Below are 22,264 nucleotides of genomic sequence, written 5' to 3' on the forward strand. Positions count from 1 at the left end.
AAGCAAAATGGAATGAAAAACACCAAAATTACATGGAAATTTTAATACATCAAACTCAATATTAGTACAGATTATGTACTATTTATTATTACTATTATTATTATTATGCGATTTTTAGTGAAGGGTAAAACTGAGTGCCAAACGGGAATTTTTCCCCTTGGAAAGGGAAATTGTGCCCTCAGATTGTGGCAACACTGGCATGGTGCTGATCACATCACCCGCACCTTTGGCCATGATCAAGAAAGTATGGGGGGGGCCTAATTCCACGCCCCCTATACACCTTCATGACATGGTGCAAAGCACAGGGAAACACACTTTTTTTCTTTGATATACATTTTTAATGTTGTTGCTAATGTTTTACAAGCTTTTTCATTTTGCCTATTTTGTACCTTACTACCTATTTTTAATGAAATTTTAAAATGTTTGTTAAAAAATTGAACATGACTTAATATTTTTTTAAAAAAAATGTTATTTAGTAGCACATTATGGTGTTGCCAGGGTCAATTAAAAAACTGGAAAAAAGATGTGAAACACTTGTGGAATCAGTGCAGCAGCCAATGGAAGTGCCAGGAGAAAAGAGGTTAGCAGTTGCAGAAAAGTGCAAATGTGGAATTGGAAAAACTGAAAACAATTTGTGATATTCTTATTAAAGATGGAAATTCTTTGATTGGCGATATGAATCCAGATACAATAAATTCTTTCATGTATGCCCCATTACTTCCGTTGAAGTAGAGAGAGATCATTTTCTGTTATAAAAATCATTCTTTCTGACAGAATGTCGAAAACTTAAAAGAAAAATCGTAGTGCCCATTTTCCACATTATAAATGTATAAATGACTTTTTGCCTGCCTATGTTTGAATTTCCAGGCTCTTGTCATTACCTTTGGCTTATACCGATTGATATGAAATCAATTTCTGAATTATTTAGAGGACATTCATTCCCCTCTGCATCTGATGACGGTGTTCATCTGAACTTGGGTCATCCATAGCAAAATAACCTGGCAGACCTGTGCTCTCTCACTACAAGTTTTTGTAAATGATCTTCAACCAAAGTTAATGAATTTAGCATAACTTACCATCCTCTCGTGTGATTTTAATAGTCTTGTTTCCAAGTGTTTGCAGTTCTTTTCCATGAGAAAGATCCTTTTCATACAGTCTGCCTTTCACAAAATGGTTCAGCAGAATTTCAAGGGCTTTCTTGCTTTTCACAAGCTTGCTCAGGGATTTGTCCAAGGCAATTTGCTCGAATGCATCATTTGTTGGTACAAAGAATGTGTATCCTGCAAAAGTAAAAGCTGCATTAATATTATATTCTGTGAGAACATGAATTTGATATATAAAACATCAGTTGTCATATGTATTTTCTGCTTTGCTAGATTTGTTGCAGAAGAGGCTGAAAAACACATCCTACAACGTAGTTATGTGATGAAGCGGAAATTTACCAATTCAGATGTACTCACCAACAGTTTTTTTCATTCTGATATACACTTGAGTGCTCACTGAATTGCGAGTTGCGACCACCTTCGGCTTGGCGGATGGCCTGGATATGATGTGGCATGGATTCCACGAGGTGCTGATATGTCTCCATAAGGATCTGACACCATATATTCCTGATGGCATCCCATAACGAGCCAACTGACGTCAGTGCAGGGTGCATGGTTCGAAGGTTCGAAGAGCTCGTCCCACAACATCCCACAGATTCTGTATGGGATTAAGATTCGGAGGAGTTAGGGTAGCCAATTCATATGCTGCATCTCTGTGGAATGTTTCTCCAGCCAAGCAAGTACAGTCCCACCTCGGTAGCACCGTGCATTGTTGTCCTGGAAAATGCCTGTGGGTACAAGTGTTGCATTGTGGGGTGTAAGTGGTCCCGTAACACCTCCTGATACCCAGTCCATACACCAATGGTCCCAATCCATGCCAACAGAAGCAACCCCACACCATACAGCCGCTCCCACCCACCTGTAAAGCACTCACCAGGCAGGAACGGTCCATAACCTTGTGTTGTTGTTACCACACATGCTGTCACAATGGTGTAGCAAAAACCGTAATTCATCAGACCAACACAACCTTTTCCAACGTGCTCGTGGACCTAAGCGAGCTGAAGTTGGTGGTGATGCTTCGTTACGAGTGGATCGTCTGCTGTGGAACTTCATGCATGCCAGTGTGCGTGGGATATGGGTGTTGTGCATCCACTATTCTATTGGTCCCATAATTCCAGGATGCTGATGGTGCGTTCAGCTGTCACGAGCTGTTTGACTCTATGCTTTCCCAAGGTGTCACCTTCTGTACACCCTTGCAATTCTTCCTCATGGTGATCTTTGCCTCGTTTTCTTGCCACTCTCAGTACACCTTCACTACACTGGAATGGGTGCATCCAACCAGTGTTGCTGTCTGGGTTAATGTACCTGATATTCAGTCACCCACAATCATGTCTTATTGGAACGATGTTTAATCCTGACCACCTCCCATTTTAGCATGTTCTGTTTGACTAGCATGTAGCGTTGTCTACATTCACCATGATACTTCCAGTCGGGGTGGTCATCTGATCAGAGCAGCTGCTGGACCGTTCCTTGTTGTTTGGAGGGATGGTCGCAATTCACTGAGCACTCAGTGTATATATCTGTATGTGTGTGTGTGTGTTTGTGCGTGCACATACGAAAGAAAGCAGGTTTAGTATAATAAATATAATAATGTGAAGGAAATATCAACTTAATCTTTGCTCTTGACCTGGCAACCTTGCAAGTCAAAGATTGACTTCTGGTTGCAATATCTGTTGCCTATGCCTGACGATGCAGCCTGCTGCTGTGAAAATTTGAAATTTTCCAGTGCCTGGAGTGTTTCCTATTTCCTTCTCATTTATATGCAGAGAAACCGTGATTTTTTTTTTTTCAGTGGACCAAGCTGAAAAACTTAAAATTCAGGGAAATGTAAAGTTGAGCAAAATTTTATAACATTTTGGTATGTTGGAACCATCAAGATTAAATGTATATTGCTGGGAAATGTAACATCCAGTAATGTAAAATTAGGATTCCATTGTACATTGATGAAGGACTCATAAACCAAAAAGAAAGCAAGATCTGAAACAAAAGGGAACAACCTTCCACATATTTCTGAATCAGCAATGTACACAACCCACGCCAGCAGTGAGTGACCATGGAAGCAGAAACTAGACAGCTGGCAATGAGCTCTTAATCAATGATTTCCGCCAGCTGTCTATTTCCTGCTTCCATAGCACTCGCCACTGGTATGGGTAATGTTGCAGAAATAGGTGTTTGTTCTTGTGCATCTTAGTGACTGTCCTGCATCTTAGTGACTATCCAAGTTGATGTCCTGCAAAATGAATGACTTTCAACAGGTTATATGTGTAGATACGTGCGTTTATATTTAGTTAGGGCTGAGATGATACCAATGTTGATGTATCAGTATAAGCCATGGGCGGTAATTCCATGGAATGAAGGGAATGACTCATTCCCTTACAAAGTAGAAGTATTAACTGTGTTTATGTGGTCAATTTATTTTTAGTTTCATTCAAACTATTCTTATGTAGTCGTATATCTACTTCTAAGGACTATTGTAAAAACCGCGAGACCTGTGTCCTCGTCGTAGCAGACTACCATCAGTGTTCGTGTCGCTCACCCTCGGCAAAGGGAAGTGAGGATTCAGCATTCTTCGTAGATCTTCGGCGTAGGGAACGCATGACCGCCACTCATTTCAGCCTCTCAGTTTTTTTCGAACTAAATCTGCCTAAAATGAATTATTTTGCAATATTTTTTCTTCATTACAGTGAATTTTGTGTTATCAGTTATCCCAGTAAATTTCATGTGCGTGATTTCTGAAATGTGTATGAAAAACATAGGTTTAAAAATCATACTTAACAGTTGACCAAATTAGTGCGGTTCAATTAACTCGAAGGGAATGAATCCACAGAACTCATTCCGGGTCTTGCGGCAGCTAGCTAATGGTGCGGTGGAGAGAGTAGGTGGGTGCTGGAAACACTCTTCGTCCAGGGCTTGAGATCAAGAAGTTTTGAAGAGAAGAGAGTGGTTATTTCTAGTGGTAGATTAATGTCCGATTTAGACTCTACCTGGTGTAATAGAAGGAAAAAGTGTTCGACATTTTAATCCAGACTAATGTGGAATAATAGGTGGTTGCAGAAGAGCATTAAAACTCTACTGTTGGTTTTGGGTCCAATTTTCAAATGAGTTCTGCTCCTAAGCCCACTTCATGCGTAGACGGGCTAATCGGGGCGGGACGTACAGTTTAAAGTTGGATCTGAACCTCTATGAGCCTCCACCAGGTATCGAACTCTGTATCCCTTCATTTCAAGGCGACAATGTTACCACTCTACTATCTGGGAGGACCTATTTTCAAATGAAAAGGGTGTGTGGAGCAGTTCAGGTTTCGATGACATGAACAATTTACTTAAACATCACAGCATCATCAGCAAATTCAAATCCACTGCTGAAATTCTCCTAACAACATTTGTAGAGAATAAACTTGCAAAAATATCAACAGCCCCAACTGCAGATAATGAACCAAAATAATAAATTAAAATTTTTACAATTAGTTGATAAATTTCCTGAAGACATTTTCTATTCTTTGAAATTAAGTTATGATCAGCATTTGACATGGCTCGTCACGGAAGTGAACTAAGTGTCGCTTATTCCTCAGATTAATATATCTTGATGGGAGAACAAAAACCTTTGTTTTGCATGAAGGAATGCTTTTTTGAATTGTTCAAGTTAAGTTTAATTGGTTTAAACAATTCCCATGTCTAGTGCTAGTGCTGAACGATCTTTTCATCATTTCACCGAATTCACAGTTAATGTAGAACGTGAACAGAATTTTTCGGGTCGGGATGGGAATTTTTTTTAAATCCCTACATTCGGGACAGGAAAAATTCGCAATTTCCCGAAGCTCTGGAAATCTCGAATTCTGCACGTCATTTTCATTTTAAGTGATTGTTTTTGCATTTCTGGACTAAAAACTAACAATTTCCGATAAGTTACAGAAACTTACAATGCAGAAAACTTCGAGAATTAACGACTTTTTAAAATGACCATTCGGTATTTCCCGAATGCTCAGGATCCCGAAAGTTGGGATCAGGATGGCAAATTTTTTTTCCGATCCCGGTCCTGACTTTTCGGGATCCCACCCCTAAGAAATACCCAAGGACAGTAATTGAGAAGCTGCTAGAACTGAAATGAAAATGCAGAAGATGAATTCTACAATCTAGTGATAGAAGAATTCATACAGAAGGTGTTAATAATAATAATGCTTTTTAAAATTTCTTACGATATGTGCTTCCCTTGCTGTAAAAGTCACAGACCGCCCCTGGTATAAGCTGATACCAGCAGTATCCGCATTGGAAAGTTCAGTTGCATTTTATTTACCAATTCTGGCTGATGCTTTCCTACATTTCAGTGCAACCTTTCACAGAGTCTAATTATGCTTAAAATTATGCAAAATTCGAAGTTTCCCTTTTATTTGACACCAATATTGTGTGAAAAACTGTATTTTGTGATTACATATCAGTTGTTTTAATATTGTGATGTAATTCTTGAATAGTCTGAAGCAAGACTTTGGTGAATTGATGCTTCTGGTTGGAGTGGAATACTCGCACACTAATATTAATCAATGTTTGAATAAGTTTTCATTCTGTCAAGAATCAGTATTAGTGGGTGGGAAACAATAAAGTATCGGTATGGTATTGGTTCCGCTCAGCCATATAGTGCCTTTTTGCCTGTCTTTTGCAATTTTTAGATCTGAAAAACCAAGGCAACATTTACAACTAACAGTGAGATTAAAGTAATACCACTGCATTACACACAAGATTTAAATGTGAATCACATACCTGCATTAGTCACGTATGGTGCCAAATCAGTGTAATTCATGAGGTACGTCACATTTGAAAACTCTGGGCGCTCTTCTAGGTTCAGGTAAGTATGGGACAGGAACTGAGACTGGAACCAAGGGTAGGAGAGTAATGGTGCAGTTTCCTTGTCCTTGTGCAACTGGTTGAGGCGCTCTACAATTTTGTACGTAACGAACAGAACTTCATTAACGAACATGATGTTTCCATGTACAACAGATGTATCTCCTTTGACAATATTAACTCCATTGATACTTAGAGCTGAAAAGTAAGAAAAAATATTTAGGTTAATGCAACATATTTCTGATTAGACCTTAATCATATTTTTTTTATATAAATGCATTCATCAACAGATGATATGAACAAGTTCATGAAAGTCCTTTGTAAATGTCCCCATTTCACCATTCTTGCATAATAGAAATAGCTAAACTCGAAAGAAAACATAAGTTTGGTATAACAAATTAAAACTAATATTAACAAATGAAAATTATATTAAAGAGGAAATAAAAAGTAGGCTTAATTCAGGAAATGCATGTTACTTTTCTATTCATAAACTTTTGTCTTCTCATTTAATATCTAAGAAACTAAAAGTTAAAATATACAAAACAGTAATTTTGCCTGTAGTATTATATGGCAGATATTATTAGAATAATTAAATCAATAAGACTTAGGTGGGCAGGCCATGTGGCACAAATTGGAGAAGAAAGAGGAGTTTACAGGATTTTTGTTGGAAAACCTGATGGTAAGAGACCTGTAGGAAGGCCAAGACGAAGATGGAGGGACAACGTTGAAATGGATCTAAAGGAAATCGGTAGGAATGGAAAAGAATATATAGATCTTGCTCAGGATAGGGACAGATGGAAGGCCTGTGTTGCTGCAGCCATGAACCTTCGGGTTTAAGAAGGCTAGAGAGTTAGTTAGTTGTTGAATGACTATGTTTTACCACTTTGAAGTTTCTGGTGGAAATCATCATGAACCATAACACTAAACAAGAAGAGAAGAAAATACTGTGTGCAAGTGCCTTGACAATTTATATTTTCATTAGATATAAACAAGAATGTGTTACAGTAAACTGTATTCACCTTTTCTTGGTAGCTTTTCTTTTTACCTGCAATTTTACTGTCAATTTGAATCCTGGGTGAGGTATGGATGTTTCATGCATTTCACCAATGAAGCAATCATTCTCATTTTAATTAACTTAAAATGGCAGAAAAGTGATGCTAAATAATGAAAGTAAAACATGCAATCACAGGCAAGTAAGAGAAATACCCACAGAACAAAAAGATATCACACCACTATCAGTTTCTTAGATTCTTTTCATTGGTTGTATATTTGGAGTCCAAGGAGGAAAAAAAGAAAACCAAGTTTTTCTTGGTCATCTTGCTCGTGCACTTTCTTTCAACAAAAAAGTGTTAACCTCAAAAATGTACAAAATTGACATGGTCTCTCTTTCTGTGGACCCTTCCAAACTCCATGATAGTATAAAAGAACAACACACAGTAAGTTTCTGAGATACTTGTATCACTGGAACATTTTTCAGTCGTAAACATTAATATATCTGCTACAAATTTCAAACATTTGTGTTTGACACATATTAAGTGAGCCTTTAAAACTAGTCAAAATCAAAATATTAAACCCTTAGTTCATATTTGATTTGACAGGGAAAAATATTGTTACTATTTCATATTTTCTGGGAAATGAAAATAATAATTGCACGTATTTGAAGTTCATATGCTTACACAGAACTAGAAATAAATGTGGTGGAAGTTAACTTACGTTTTTGTCCAAATATCACTTCCCTTCCGCCAACTGTTTTTGCACGAAAGCCATTCTTGATTGCATCCTGCTTGATGTTACCACGAACAAAGTGATTGATGATAACACTGTTGGCAAATTCATCCACAGCGAAAGGGTAGAAGCCCCAGTCTATTGGGTGCCACCTCTGGAAGGCCATATCAGTGGGGACAAACACTGTGTACTCTTCGCCTGTGAAAGTTAAAATGTAATGTTAAGAACATTGCAAGTTCTAAGATATTTTCCTCTCCATTAATGTAATAGAACATTTACTATCTTATTTATGAAAAATAAGAGCATATAAGTTATTTGGTTTATATACTACTTATCTCAAACATGGAAAATAACTCCCTTCCCTTTCAATATTTTAGGGATCAAACAAATTAATCGGTACTCTATTGGTATCGACCAATACAGACATATCGGTTTATTGGTGAAATTACCGATTATTTTACAGACCTGATATATCTATAAATATCTTATACTTTAGTGCAAAATTGTGCCATTTTGTTATAATTTTTATGGATAATCCATGCCCTACTTTTTAAAAAGTAAATATCTAAATATACAACTTCTTTGCACTCCAGTCACATTAAGGAGGTCAATGATCCATCAAGGACCATTTGGAATATTTTATATCAGATTGGTAGAATGTCGGTTATTGGTATCGTTAAATTTTACATCAGTGCTTTATAGGTATCAGCAAAAATTTCATATCTGCCCATCCCTACAATAGTTATTCAGATTTTGAATATTCCATTACTATAGTATATTTCTCTCTTGTAGGCAAATGGTTAGCACTCTCACTTTTGGTGTAGGTGGTCCCAATGTGAGATCCCAACATTTTGATGTTGGGCTGTGAGGACAGCTGGGGAGGGGAGCTATTTGAAAGCAATAGTAGCAGACTCTAGTCTTGAAAGTTGGGAAATGGGACTCTATGTACTGACCACAGGTCACCGCATGAAAAACAGCTTGGCAGGCCCTCACAAAGTCTGTTACACCACCGTATTTAGTGTAGTTTACATTGTATAAAGTTTTATTTATATTTGATTTTACTTCTTTGTTATAGACTATTGTGGCACTCAAATAATCAAAGCTATATTGAATATACATCAAATAACAGTATATGCTTGCTTAAGAAAATCAGAACATTTTTTGATGATCAAACATGCAATGATGTGTTCCACAAAGCAACGGGCCAACATTGAGCCCATTCAAAAAACTGGAGATAAAAAATGTGTAAAATCCTATAGACCAATCTCACTTCTATCGCCACTATCAATTATTTGTGAAAAAATCATCAAAAACAGGTTACTTCAGTTTACGTCACCATATATCAACACAGCACAACATGGTTTTCTTCCAGGCAGCTCTTGCCTAACAAATCTCTCCGTCTTACTTTCGAATGCTGCCAGAGCTATTGATAATAATTCCCAACTTGACACTATATATTTGGACATTTCGAAAGCCTTTGATAAAATTAATCATAAATTTCTTCTTCATAATTTATCATCCAGATTTAACATCCATGGCAAATTTCTCTCTTTACTCCAGGACTACCTCCATGAGCATGAACATCGTGTTGTTCTTTCAGGTACCTCTTCTAACTTTCCTCCCGTTTTGTCTGGAGTTCCTCAGGGGAGTGTCTTAGGGCCACTCCTATTCCTTCTGTACATGGATGACCTCCCTGAAAAACTGTCCTCCCTCCCTATCAATATGCTTTTGTTTGCGGATGACTGTAAACTCTAAGGAGATCTCATCGCATCATGACATGATGATTCTTCACAATGCTCTCACAGAACTTGTCAGTGAATTTAGAACTAAACCCTCAGAAATACTCTTTCCTTACTTATTCCGTAAAAAGGAACAAAGTGTTGTCTACTTATTCTATTGAAAACAATCCAATCAAAACGTTTCCACCCAAAAGGACCTAGGTATTATCATGGATGAAAAACTGACTTTTAATTATCATATTATAGCTACCACTAAAGAAGCCATGCGCCTTCTCGGTCTTCTATACAGATTTAGCGAAATTAAAAACCCATCATCTCTTGCTTTATTCTTTAAATCTTTCATCTCGCTGATCCTTGAATACGGTTCCCCAATTTGGGCAATGGCCTCAAAAACCAATCTCACCAAAATAGATTCTGTTCTCAGTTTCTTTCTTGCAATTGTTCGCCATAGAATACCTTCCTTTCGACATGTATCCAAATCAGACACCATGGCTGCGCTGAATATTCACACTCCATCCTCTCGTCGTGATCTAACTGACATGAAATTTTTATACAAGATAAATGGCAAAATCAGAACAGATCTCCTAATCAGTAAATTCGCACTTAGGGTACCCCAAAAGCAAACGCGCAACCTGCAACTCTTCCACAACCCAACCACTAGACTATCCCTTCTACAACGCTCCTTGTTTTACAGGCTCCCAGAAATCTACAACAAACTTCCCCTGAATGTAGATATTTTCCTTCCAGAACGTAATTTTTGTATATTACTGACCAAGAACATGTAAATCTATCCCATCTTGTTATTGTTTTTATCTTTTGTTATTTTTTGTTTCTACTTTATGTTGTTTCAGTGTAAAATGGCCAAATAAGACTGTATCTGAAACTCTAAGTAAATAAATAAATAAATAAAAATGATATTACAAATATTTATGAAACAGAATGATGTAAGCAGAGTTTGAAATTTGTGGTTCTTTTAAATGTTCTTATTAATTTTGAAGATCCAAAGACAATGAAAACAGATCATAATACAAGTCTTCAATAGTGCATATCAACCATATAGTTTCATGATGAGGTTTGCAATAAAATGTCACTCACCTTCCTTCAAATATTCTGAAACATTAGATTTGGCCAAATGTTGATTGAAGTTATGTACTCCACTACGAAGTAGATTTAAAACTTCATGTACGTTCTCCAGAAAAGTGGAATTTTCATTTCCTGACAATCCTGAATCTGTGGTGTTTCTTGCCAAAGGAAGAGGGGAGTCTGATTCTGCAGAACCTACAAATGTCAGATTATCAACATCATCTGACAGTTTTAGTTCGGACTCCTCACTCTCGTCTGCTGGAGAAACTAAAGTTTCTATTGATCCTGTTTGAAAGCGTGAGCTTTCTTCTGTTAGAGGACTTGGTTGTGCAGGGGGAAGATTTTCCAAATCATCGGGAAATAAATATTCCTCAATAACAACGAGGACACCATGCTCTGTCACGTTCACGCCAGGATTTAGTACCGTAGCATCATTTGCAAGTATAGTACCTAAAAAAAAGGAAAATACAACATTATTCATTGCTGTTAGTATTATTTACACTGTCAAACTCAGAAGCAACAAACATTTTAATATGCAACCACAAGGTGTCCTATAAGTTAATCTTCAAATGCACAAAGCTAGTTGATCAAGAGATTGTGCACAATTGGAAGTACACCTTGAGGTGAAAATTTGATGGTTGCAAGCAAAAATGTATTTTTCTACATTTCTGCTTTTTTGTATCTCTTCTTCCATAACATACAGATAAATTCTGTTCTGCTACTGTACGTATCACATGAGTCAAATGAAAACCTTCAACGTCTGATAAGAAACTTGCACCAGTGAAGAGCAGTTGTTTCTTGCCCTGTGGAAGCCTAAAACTTATATAAATTCTCTGTCAAATAAAAATTCAATATCTCTATGCATGATTACCACTCCAGCAAGTTTACAAGTGGAGGGAAAAGTACGACAATGGCTTCAGTTTGCAGGCAGATGGGTGGAAAAACCTTCGCAATAGGTCATACGTGACTGAGTGTGCATCCCAAAGGTGGTTCTTTCTGAGATATACCGACACTAACTCAGACTTGAAAATATATGTGGATCAGCAATGGATATATACTAAAATGCAGCAAACTTGTACAACTCTACATTCAGAAATGTACTAATAAAAAACTAAAACAAATTAAGGTTTTCATACATGGTTAAGTTTTAATTTTTCACCATCATATTATTTTTAAAAAGAAAATAAGCTATGCACATGAGCAAGTTGTATTTCTACATGAATCTTAGCCCCTAAATTGTGTCCTGGTGATTCAATTAGTGCTAGAGACCATAGAAGGCTCTTCTGCTTGATGGAACTTCCTTCTCCAAGAACTTTAGTATGCAGATTTTGGAGTGAAAAATCGCCATTAAAATTCTTGAAAAAATAAATCAAGTTTTAAGGAATATTTAAAAAATCGGTTATTCTCTCAACCCAGTAGCGTACGCAGGATTTCATCAAGGGGGGTGTTATTTCTAAAACTTTTTTTCCAAATTCACATTACCATTGTTTCATTATACTTTAATTAAATAATAATAATAATTAATTAATAATACTTATAATTAATTAATTATCTGAATAATACAATAATACTACAAATACCACTACTGCTACTATTAAGTAGTAGAGATCTACATAAATATTGTATTTATGAAAACAATAGAACGAAATTACTTTCTAGTCATTCGATTTTTATCAAATCCTGGGAGCATTATCTGTTTCTTTGTTACGAAATAATTGTCTGGTCAACGAGGTGAGACATTTAAAGGGTGAAGAAGATCCATAAATACAAGAAAATATATTAAAATAAATTGAAATAATCAAAGTATGGAACTCATTCAAGGAGCTGCGGTGATCTGGTCGGTAGAGCGTCTGACAAGTGACAATCACGCGGGAGATCCGGATTCGATTCCCGAAATTGGTTGGAATTTTTCCGGCTTCTTCCCCGCATAAATGTCCCCGATAATTCACATCTGGATTGTCTCGCTGTTCTTACCAACAATACATTTTACAATAGTTAAGCTTATTGTCGTTTTAATAATTGTCTAGTCAACAAGGCGAGCCATTTTAAAGAGAGAAGACATTCAAACGTGCTGCGGTAAACAATACAATGGGGAGGCGGACTGGTGGCTGTATTCTTGTCCGCTTAGCCTTTGTCTATACATTAGCCTCTTACAACGAACCAAGAACTTTATTTTGTTAATTCTCATTGTTCACACACACACAAAAAAATACATGTTCGTTGAACACTGGCGTACGTAGAGCGGTGGCCGATGGTGTTCTAGCCCCTACCGAAATTTTGAGAAAATCAGAATTTTCAAATAAAAATCCGTTAAGAACTTTAAAAAATCAAAATGTGTAAATGCGAAACCTCTTTTAAAGTGAATCCCGATTACCATTTTTGTCTTTGAATACAATTTTAATAGACTGTAAAGCTCCAAAAATACGAAATATTTTATTATGCATCTTGCCCTCCAAATCGAAGCCATTTGCTATCCACATTTACTATTCCAGCCCCTTCCGAAAAAAAAAATCCTTTGTACGCCAGTGTGTTGAACATTGTTGCAACTGAGGTACAAAACAACTTTTCTCTCTTTTAAATAATAGTTACCCTAACCTAACCTCATAAACTCGTGTTTATTTTCAAGGCATCACTCTGAAAGACGCCTGTGTTTGGAATGCTGTACTTTTCTCCATGCTGCATGGAAATAATAATTCAAATTATTATATTATTATTATTATTATTAGTAGTAGTAGTAGTAGAAGTAGTAATATTATTGTCAAAGATCTTTGACTGTGAAAAATTGGCCATTTAATTTTTTTAACAGCATTTTTCATAATATGTCACAAGCTGTGCTTTTCTCCGTGCTGCATGGAAATAATAATTCAAATTATTATTATTATATTATTATTATTAGTAGTAGTAGTAGTAGTAGTAGTAGAAGTAGTAATAGTAATATTATTGTCCCAGATCTTTGACTGTGAAAAATTGTCCATTTAATTTTTTCCACAGCATTTTTCATAATATTTCACAAGCTCAAGGGGGGTTTAAACCCCGTAACCCCCCCTTGCGTACGCCACTGTCTCAACCAATTATGGTTTTTACAAATTATTTAATACCTTAAGCGACAGAAAAAAGTTCAAAAGCTAATTTGTTCTCACAGTTACGCCAAGGTTACACTATCAATATGTTAAATAACTTGCTACAAAGCCTACAATTTAGTATTAAACTGTCAAAAATATTGTATAATTACTGAACTACTAGCGAGAGAGTGCTCACCATTGTCTTTGTATACAGTGACTGTTTTTCCACCCATTGTTGTGAAATTGTATCCATCAGGTACATCTTCCAAAATCACTTTTTGTCCTAATACAATATGGTCCAATACCAGATCCCTCACCACTGAAGGTTGCACCAAAACTTGTTCTGGGAGAGTTCTATTCCTTGGGGCCAGTATTGTATAGTCTTCACCTGTAATGAAATAAACCAACATATCAATATGTTTGATGTGTTAACAAAAAGAAAGATACAAAATTGGAACAAACCACAGAATAAACCCAGTGTCCAGAATAAAAACCAATTTTTGTTGTACTTTGTAATGAATTATATATTTGTTTCTACATCTTCCCCTTATTTTCCACTGGTAAGCTCCACAAATCTATTGTAACTCACTAATTTTGGAAACTCTGAACCATAGTGTACGCTTAGACAGTCTTTATAAAAATCTTTAAATGTGGGGGGGAATGACTCAGTTGAAACATCACGAGTATTGTCATGATCTCTGATAAGCTCATTGTGTATTTCCTATGCCTTAATCTTCTCTCACTGCATAAACCTCTATTCTTCAATATTTCTTGAAAAAGGTGGATAATATTTCCGTGGTGGCGATCGAAAATTATATTTTTCTAAGGGTCAGGTTGTACTATTTTTTGCTGTCTGTATTTGCCTACTTCGAAGGTAACTGGTTTTTAAATAACTATTCCTCGAAAATAACAAAAATCTGTCGCAATGTGCAATTTTTTGTGCATGCCCATTGTGTATTTTTCGATGCCTTTTGCCTGCCTATTTTGAGAATTTTTAGTGCCTATAGATCTATGTGTTGGTTATAAACCCTTATCTTCCTTTACTTTCTTAATAACGATGTGACTACAGATAGTGTAAATAATGTGCAAAGTATCATATTCGAGATGTAACACATTATTATGAAATAGTTTGATAACCTTCAGTAATTAAGTTGTGAGAATTCATTTTGTTGAGCGCAGGGACCGAATTTCTAAAATAAAATATAACAAGAACATTATTGGGGGGGAAGGGACTCGAGCCCCCCAGGTCCATATTTGGACTGTGTATCTCCTATTCCTAGCACGCCACTGTTTTTGCCGTTTCTTGAAGTTTCATTTACCAGATGTATGCGGAAAGCGAGATAGTTATCGAGGGAGTTCCAAATATAATTGCCAAAGCCGGTGTGCGAAATCCAAAATGTGTGTCATTTTGTGCGTATTTTATTTAAACGTCAAAAATTTTCGTGCGTCAAGAGACAACCGCTGTAACAAACATTCTTTCTCATTGCAATTTGAGATCAATATCTATTGATTGAGTGATTGAACTTAAAATTTTGGGTGCGTCGGCACTTAAATTTTAGGCTATTTCCCTCCCTTCACATGATACGGGGTCCAGCCCCTTACCATAACTAAAATAACAGAACTGTAATGTCGTGTAACTAAAATATTCTGACCGGTTAAAAGGGCGAAACACCCGAGTCTTGTTAGTCGAAATGCAGTCCAGGGTGCACTACGTGGAAGTGAGGTTGACAATTGGGTGTACTACGTGGAAGGTCATCCCCTTACACCCCTGTATCGTCTAATTGGAGGCTCTCTCACAGGTACGTGTTAAAATGAACTAGCAGAAAAACTATACATTCTCAGTACTACAATTCTCACTCGCATAAATATCTCAAGTGACTCAAGAAGTAGAAAATTACATGCAAACGATACATTCAACCAATGTTCACGAATACAGTTATGGGCATTTTCTCTCGATTTTAATGATCTCGAAGAATTGTAGTGCTTGCTGTATGTGTACATTTCGATTCTGTTTTTCCGCTTGTTTTGATAGTGAACTATTTTCTGGATTTCTCACGAAATGAAAAAGAAAATAGAACACAGGTTTTATGTTCCCATGTTACTGGATGTTCGATCTCAGGAGTAGTTACGTAATGGAACAAGTCTCGTATTTTGACGTGATTGCGAGACGTTTTGGAAAGCCATTGTGTGCATCGCATGGATTTTCCACAGCAAGAGCGGTAGGTGGCACAGAATTGAGCAAGTTACGTAGTTTGGTTCATTCACCTGTTTGGAGAATCGAAATTAGATTTCAATGTTACATTTTCTTGCGTTCTCAGGCCTGCTGGTATTATTGTTCTAAAGAACAGTTTACATATCCTCCATTCACAGAACCATAATAAAAAAGGGGGGGAACTAATAAATTCCACGAGAGCTGTCAAACAAACATTACAGAAGACGATATTATATCATATGATTATATGAAAGGACAGTGTGTTAGATGATATGGAATTTTCAAGCAAACTTGCCTTGAATGGGCAGGTGTTGAAAATGCAAAAGATGGAGCAAAACAATCAAAGTTTTGAGATTTCATTTGATTACGTTTTTATTACAGAAGACTGAGCAGTTGTTGTTTTAACGGTTGATCCAATATTGTAAGAGGATAAGACAGGGCTTAATTTGAATCATCTACAATAACCCTCTTAGGGTACGGACGGTCATACTGCCAACTTTGTAGACGACGAAGTTCAGTGCATAGAAATAAACAGAGGTAGCAATGTGACGGCGTCAGCGAAAGTCACTATGTCACGACGATATCGCTCCCTATTATTTGGAACGGAATCGACCGGGCTGACGTCTTTGTCGCGTTATTGAGTCTGGGAAACGAATAGCAAACGATGCTCGGAGTACATTCAAGTAATACAAACTGATTACAATGTGGACTCAGTGGCGCAGGAACAGGGGAGTACAGAGGTACATTATATCCCTCAAATTTTTGAAGGGGGGTACTGTAACCCCTAAAGCCGTAAATCAAATTGTACCCCCTGTACCCTCCCTCTCACATAATTTGACAGACGCAAGGTCCTACTGTTAAAAGAACCGATTTTCAATTCGATCAATAAAAAAAAGTTTCTATTGTTTATAACTTAAAAGCATTATCTTCCTCACCACAGAAATTCAAACCATTGTAAACTTATTCTACTACATTGTGCTTGCTACTACTAGTGCTCTTGAAAACCTTGTTAAGGAGATGAAAATTGTTTAAAATGTGTGTGGAACGATGGGATCAGGTAATGTTTACTCTCAGAAAATCACGCTCCAGATGAATGCTCTTTTAAGTAAGGGGGGGGGGGGTACACTTTTGTAAATACGTGGTCGCGTCTATTCGAATATACAAATCTTCTTCATTATATATAGATGGGTATATGACTGACCTCCTTTTCTTTTGAATTTTTTTAATAAATGGAATTTTCTGAAACCAAATTCTCGCACAAACGAGACGAGACACGACAGACCAACTAGGGGGGGTACAATGTACTCCTGTATGTCATCCATAATTTTCATAACTTTGTAAGAGGGTGTTCGGAAAATTACACTTAAACCTACATATTAAGAGATTTCTCGAAAATAGAGATGGTACTCAAACAAGAAAAGCCTCTGTTTCCTCTCAAATTTCGAGACGAGACTGAAATAAATCTCTTCAAAATCAAAGCGAGACGATACTTGATGTCCGAAACGATCTCGTTGAAAACTCTGGAATCATATTTGAAGAAATTGTTTAAACTAAATTTAAATAACTGTGTGTCTTATGCAGACATACCAAGCGTATATCTTATTGATTTTTTTTTTCAAATAAGTCGTGTCTTATATTTGTTTACTGTAATTGCAAAGTTAATCCATTAGAGACAATTGCGAACATGTGCTGCCCGGTTTCATCTATTCAGGATAAAATTCCATATTTCGACGGTTCACAGCGTCCAAACAAGATGGAAAACAGAACAAAAACAATTATCAAGAAAAGTTTTTGCTTTAATGACATATTGTACGTTGTTCAACTTTGAGTGGTGACACAATGTAGGTGTTGTTTTTACTGAACATTTCGTGGGTCAGGACGAGATATCTCGCCTTGTAATTAAGAGGTACCACATGCACAGTGCTTTGCATTCCACTTTAAACTAGATTCAGTCCCGATTAGCCTACCTGAGCGTAAAGTGAATCTAGAATAAGTTTTAACAACTTCTGAGTGGAAACCGAAACAAAAATAAGCACAAACAAGAACGAAAATGACCTCGCCACACAGGTGAAAAGATGAGGCTGTGACAATTCTCGACGCATCTCATCGCGATATCATTCGTAGGTGAAACGAAATGTTTCCTAGGCATTAAAACAGAGTGCAATTTGTGATTTTACCAGACACGGGAATAATTATTTTACCTATGTATTAGGTATACTCAGAATTAGACATTAATTGCCTAAAATCTAATTTTGATATCGAATGCAACACAAACACATTTTAAGTTAAACTCTAAAGTCAAACTGTAAGAAAATTACATTAGTCAGATGAATTCACGAGAAAAATGAGACTCACTGGAGGTTCTATGGTTTGTCAGTTTGCTTGTCACTGTAGTGCTTAGACTTGATCCAATTTCTTGCAATTTTTTCTGCATGAAAGCAATGTAGGGGAAAAGAAAAGTAGGTTTAAAACTTCTAAAAGATTTCTCTAATCTGTTAAGGTTAGGTTTATTTCACATTGAGCTGTAGATAATGGTAGATTTTGGATTAGATTCACAAGGTCTTTGAGTGAGATGAGAATGTTTGATTGATTTGGTTTATTCCACTTCGCATTTCTGACACTTTTGGCTAATCGCGAAGATGAGGATGAGTGATCATATGATGAAATTGTTGAAGGAACACTCACAAATAACACCCATTCCCAGGCCGGGATTCGAATCCGGGACCTCTAGCGTCGTAGCGCGCTATGCCAACCACTCCGTCACGGACATGGAGGCAAAGTGGGAATATGTTTTGGATTTTCTTTGCGAAAATCTTTAACTGTGACGCGGACATGCTCTTGCTTACATTAAAGTTCACCTTTTCACATAAACGAGGAATTGACATGTCACCCTAAATAACACCCATGTATCTACATTTAATACCACTACACACGAAGAGAAACCTTGGCTCTTCATATTGTCCACCGAAGATTGAAAAGAAAAAATAAACTTTCGAGCGTATGGTTTTTCCTTGCTTGCTCCGAGATCTGAAGGATTTCTACAAATATGTATGCATACAAAATATGTATGCATGGCACGGATGCCTATTATGTAAATTGTTAATACAAACTTGGAGGAACAGAGCAGAAAGACTACTCTTATGAAGTAAATGTCATTCGATTTTCTGCGTACTATACCAGTTGATTTCTTGCAAAAGAACGTCGGCCTTTTTGCGGTATCGATGAAAAGTCTGTTTTTGTTTATAGATACACAATGTAGGTCAGTTACTACCGTGGAAACACAGTGTACAAATATGAGCATGTAGAGAGAAATGCAATTTAAGGAAACACACCATAAAAATTTGATTGGCATGTTTTCCTCTGGCGGGATGGTATGTCCATCATTACTCCTTAAAGACATTATGACAACTAATTAACGACGTTCTCAGGGAGTCTTGTGATTGAAGTTTTATTTTTATTGTTACCTTTCAGACGCCAAATGAGAGGTACATTCTCGCGTTAATTGAATATTAACTATTGTAACTTCCGGACGTCATAGGTCACCTAAAAAACCTAGTTTCATTACGTATTTTCAAGGGAAAATTTTCCGCGTTCTAAAAACAAAATACTGAATTTGGAACAAGGCCTGCTCTTGAGGCAAGTCAATTATCTGTTAATCATTAAGATTATTCACGAAGGCGAATAAAGAACACGCAATTCAAGTATTTTCCTCATATCGTGGGAAAGCTGCCATTGGCTACGTCAAAACAATTTCTGCCTGCCACCTTGCCCTAGAGGACTGGCATTTCCAAGAATGAAACAGTGTTTGCTTCATTTCAACTGTTTCATGGTCTTCCATTCCATGTTAGTTTACCGGTAGGGATAAGTGATGTAACCTAAAGAAATGAATCGACGTGGGTTTGCGTCCGAAACTGAATAAAACGCAAGGTGAAGAAGAAGGAAACAATGGGGAAATAGTTTGCCGCAAGGAGCTGGATAGCTTCCGAATATAATGCACTGAGGCCGTTGTTGTCGTCACGTCAAAGGGGATGGGAAAAATCCCACGTAACCTTGAGATATTCTCCCAGTCCCAGAGCAATTAACACCCAAAGCGCCAGAGACATGCGCCTCGACAGAATGAGGCATACGGGGGAATTCAGGAGAAAAATTGCCCAATCAGATTTGAAGTTAAGTTCGAAAAAATGCAAGGGGGAAAAGTTACTCATATTACTAGCGCAATCACCAAGGAATGGCATGTGTTATTTATTCATCTTTTTCCTTGTCACGCAAAACATGTAATAGGAATTAATTATGGTTCCGTAGATAAAAATTCACGATTCTCTTATGTAAGATGGGTCTCCCCGATATCGCAGTGGCTGCCTTGTAACTATAAGGCCCCAGGCTTAGTTCCTGCTGGAGGCAAGTTGCTGTGCTTAGGATTCCACTTTTAACTGTGAGCCCATGCATGAAATGTACTTACCAAGGGCAAACTCCAATTATTACAACAAATTTTGGGTATATTTGTTGCTTATACGTATGCTATTGCTGGGCTCCTGCGTAGTCAAATGCTTTAACGCGAGCGGTCCCTGGTGCGATTCCAGGTGGGAGCCCCCAAATGTAGGCGTTGACCCAGCGTCGTGAGGACAAGTGGGCCTGGGTCTCGAAAGTCAGAAAACGGCGGCGATGGGATCAGATGTGCCGACCACGCGTCATTCAATAAAAGCCACTCTGACAGGCCCTGGCTCTTAGAGGACTGTCGCGTCACGGAGTTCTATTTTTTTAAAAAGTACATATACTATGATAGATGAAGCCGGCATGGTGTTCAAGATGGCAACATTGGTCTGTTTGCAGGTCGAAATGGCCACAGGCGAAAAGTGAACATCCGAAGGGAATTTGGCATCCAGAAGTGGGCCAACAGCGCTGCTTTCTTCGCTCATCTTTTTAAGAACAGCCAAGGACATTGAGAACAGAGTCACGTAGGTTGAAAGTGAGCAAGACTTTCTTACGACCTCAAACTCTATTCCCCCTCCCCCTCCTCTCTCTCTCTCTCTCTCTCTCTCAAATTCACTGCGTTGCAATTTTCGTGGGAAAAGGTTGCAGCAACATGCAACCCAAATGCGAAGAGAAATTGTACGTACCCCCATGTTTTGATCGTTGCAGCTTCAGAACCTTACAAGTTAATTTTTCTGTCCTAATATTGCTCTCAAAAAGTGAACTAAGCTTTGTGTCTTAGTGTTCACTTTGTGCACAAAATATTGCTTTCGAAGTAGTAAATTCATTGATTTTTAGGCAGAAACCAGAGTTGGGCAAGGTACAAAACAACGTGTTGTCAGTACCCATTCATGTGTTCATTTCTTCCTGATAAAGTTAAACCCCCTGGCGGAGTGGTTAGTTTCACGCCACCAAGTCAAGGGGGCCTAGGTTCGAACCCTGTATAACGCATTGACGTTCAATCTTTGCTTCTCATCTGTGCCATAAATTCATTGTCACGATTAATTTAGAGAGGATGGAAAGCCACATAAAAATATATATATACTGAAGGCATGTTTACGACGAGGGAGGGGTGGATCTGAATTTATGTGTAAAATTTTGGTGAACATAGTGTCATCTACACACGACACCACTGTTGCAGGTCTAGTCCCGATTAGCCTATCAATACATAAAAGATACGTTAATTAGTCTCTGTAGAATTTGTCACGAGGACTAATCCCCAATGATAAACCCATACAGTGAAATTTCCACAATACTCCTTAAATTTTCCACAAAGGCCCAATTTATGGTCATTTTTGCTTTAAATTTACCCTAACACCCCCTAAATACGAACTTAAAACTCTAAAATGGAAAATTCTAGACAAACTTCTGCTAATTGTTGTGGCTCTCGCCAGAAATATTTTTCGCTACTACGTCGATTGTTATTTGGCTTTTCTTCGCTAAGAGTTACGTAGATCAAACGCTTCAAATACATTGACAGATCGAGGAAGGCGGAAGCGGATTGTCCCCTTCACCGAGGCATTTCAAACAATTAATCGCCAAGGAAAACGGTAATAGCGTTCTATTGCTCCTGTAGGCAGCTTGGACCATTCCGCCACTGCTTAACGCGGGTATGTATGAATAGCGAGCAAGGGCGGAAAATATCGATGTCTTACCTAAGCCTCAACTTCTGTTTTCGTAATGCATAGCTTACACACCGTACAGTTAAAACTCTATATTGCATTGATAGCAAACCATGCTTTCCCCTTTCGTTGAGAAGGAAAAGAAAAATTGTAAATGCGCAATTGATTCATCCCACTAACCTATTTACGACCTTACTTGTAGCCAACAGTATGACATGCCATCGCAGTGAGCAATGGGAGAAGTTTCTACTCAACGTAATCATAATTCCTCTCACATTATTTCAATCGCATACACCACTAGAAATAGGGTACGGCCTTACTTTTAAAAACTATTCTCGATTAGATCTATCTGCAAGTTAAAATACTAATGCGACTATTAAGTGAAATGTAACATCGAACATGTGTCATGGACA

The 22,264-nt window shown here is 37.4% G+C and overlaps 1 protein-coding gene across 1 annotated transcript in view; it reads right to left on the bottom strand.

Moving 5' to 3' along the window:
• The window catches only part of LOC146001583 (periostin), a 37,581-nt gene that overhangs the window by 3,003 nt on the left and 12,314 nt on the right, over positions 1-22,264 (bottom strand). Inside the window, exons 2-6 of the mRNA XM_083139084.1 lie at positions 13,744-13,935; positions 10,498-10,935; positions 7,652-7,861; positions 5,858-6,136; positions 1,077-1,280 (exon numbers count right to left, since the gene is read on the bottom strand). Of these exons, the coding sequence (XP_082995210.1) occupies positions 1,077-1,280; positions 5,858-6,136; positions 7,652-7,861; positions 10,498-10,935; positions 13,744-13,935 (1,323 nt within the window). The remainder of the gene's footprint in view (positions 1-1,076; positions 1,281-5,857; positions 6,137-7,651; positions 7,862-10,497; positions 10,936-13,743; positions 13,936-22,264) is intronic.

This window comes from Lepisma saccharinum, chromosome 17 (assembly GCF_977018435.1).
Source record: "Lepisma saccharinum chromosome 17, izLepSacc3.1, whole genome shotgun sequence".
Classification (NCBI taxonomy): Eukaryota; Metazoa; Arthropoda; class Insecta; order Zygentoma; family Lepismatidae; genus Lepisma; species Lepisma saccharinum.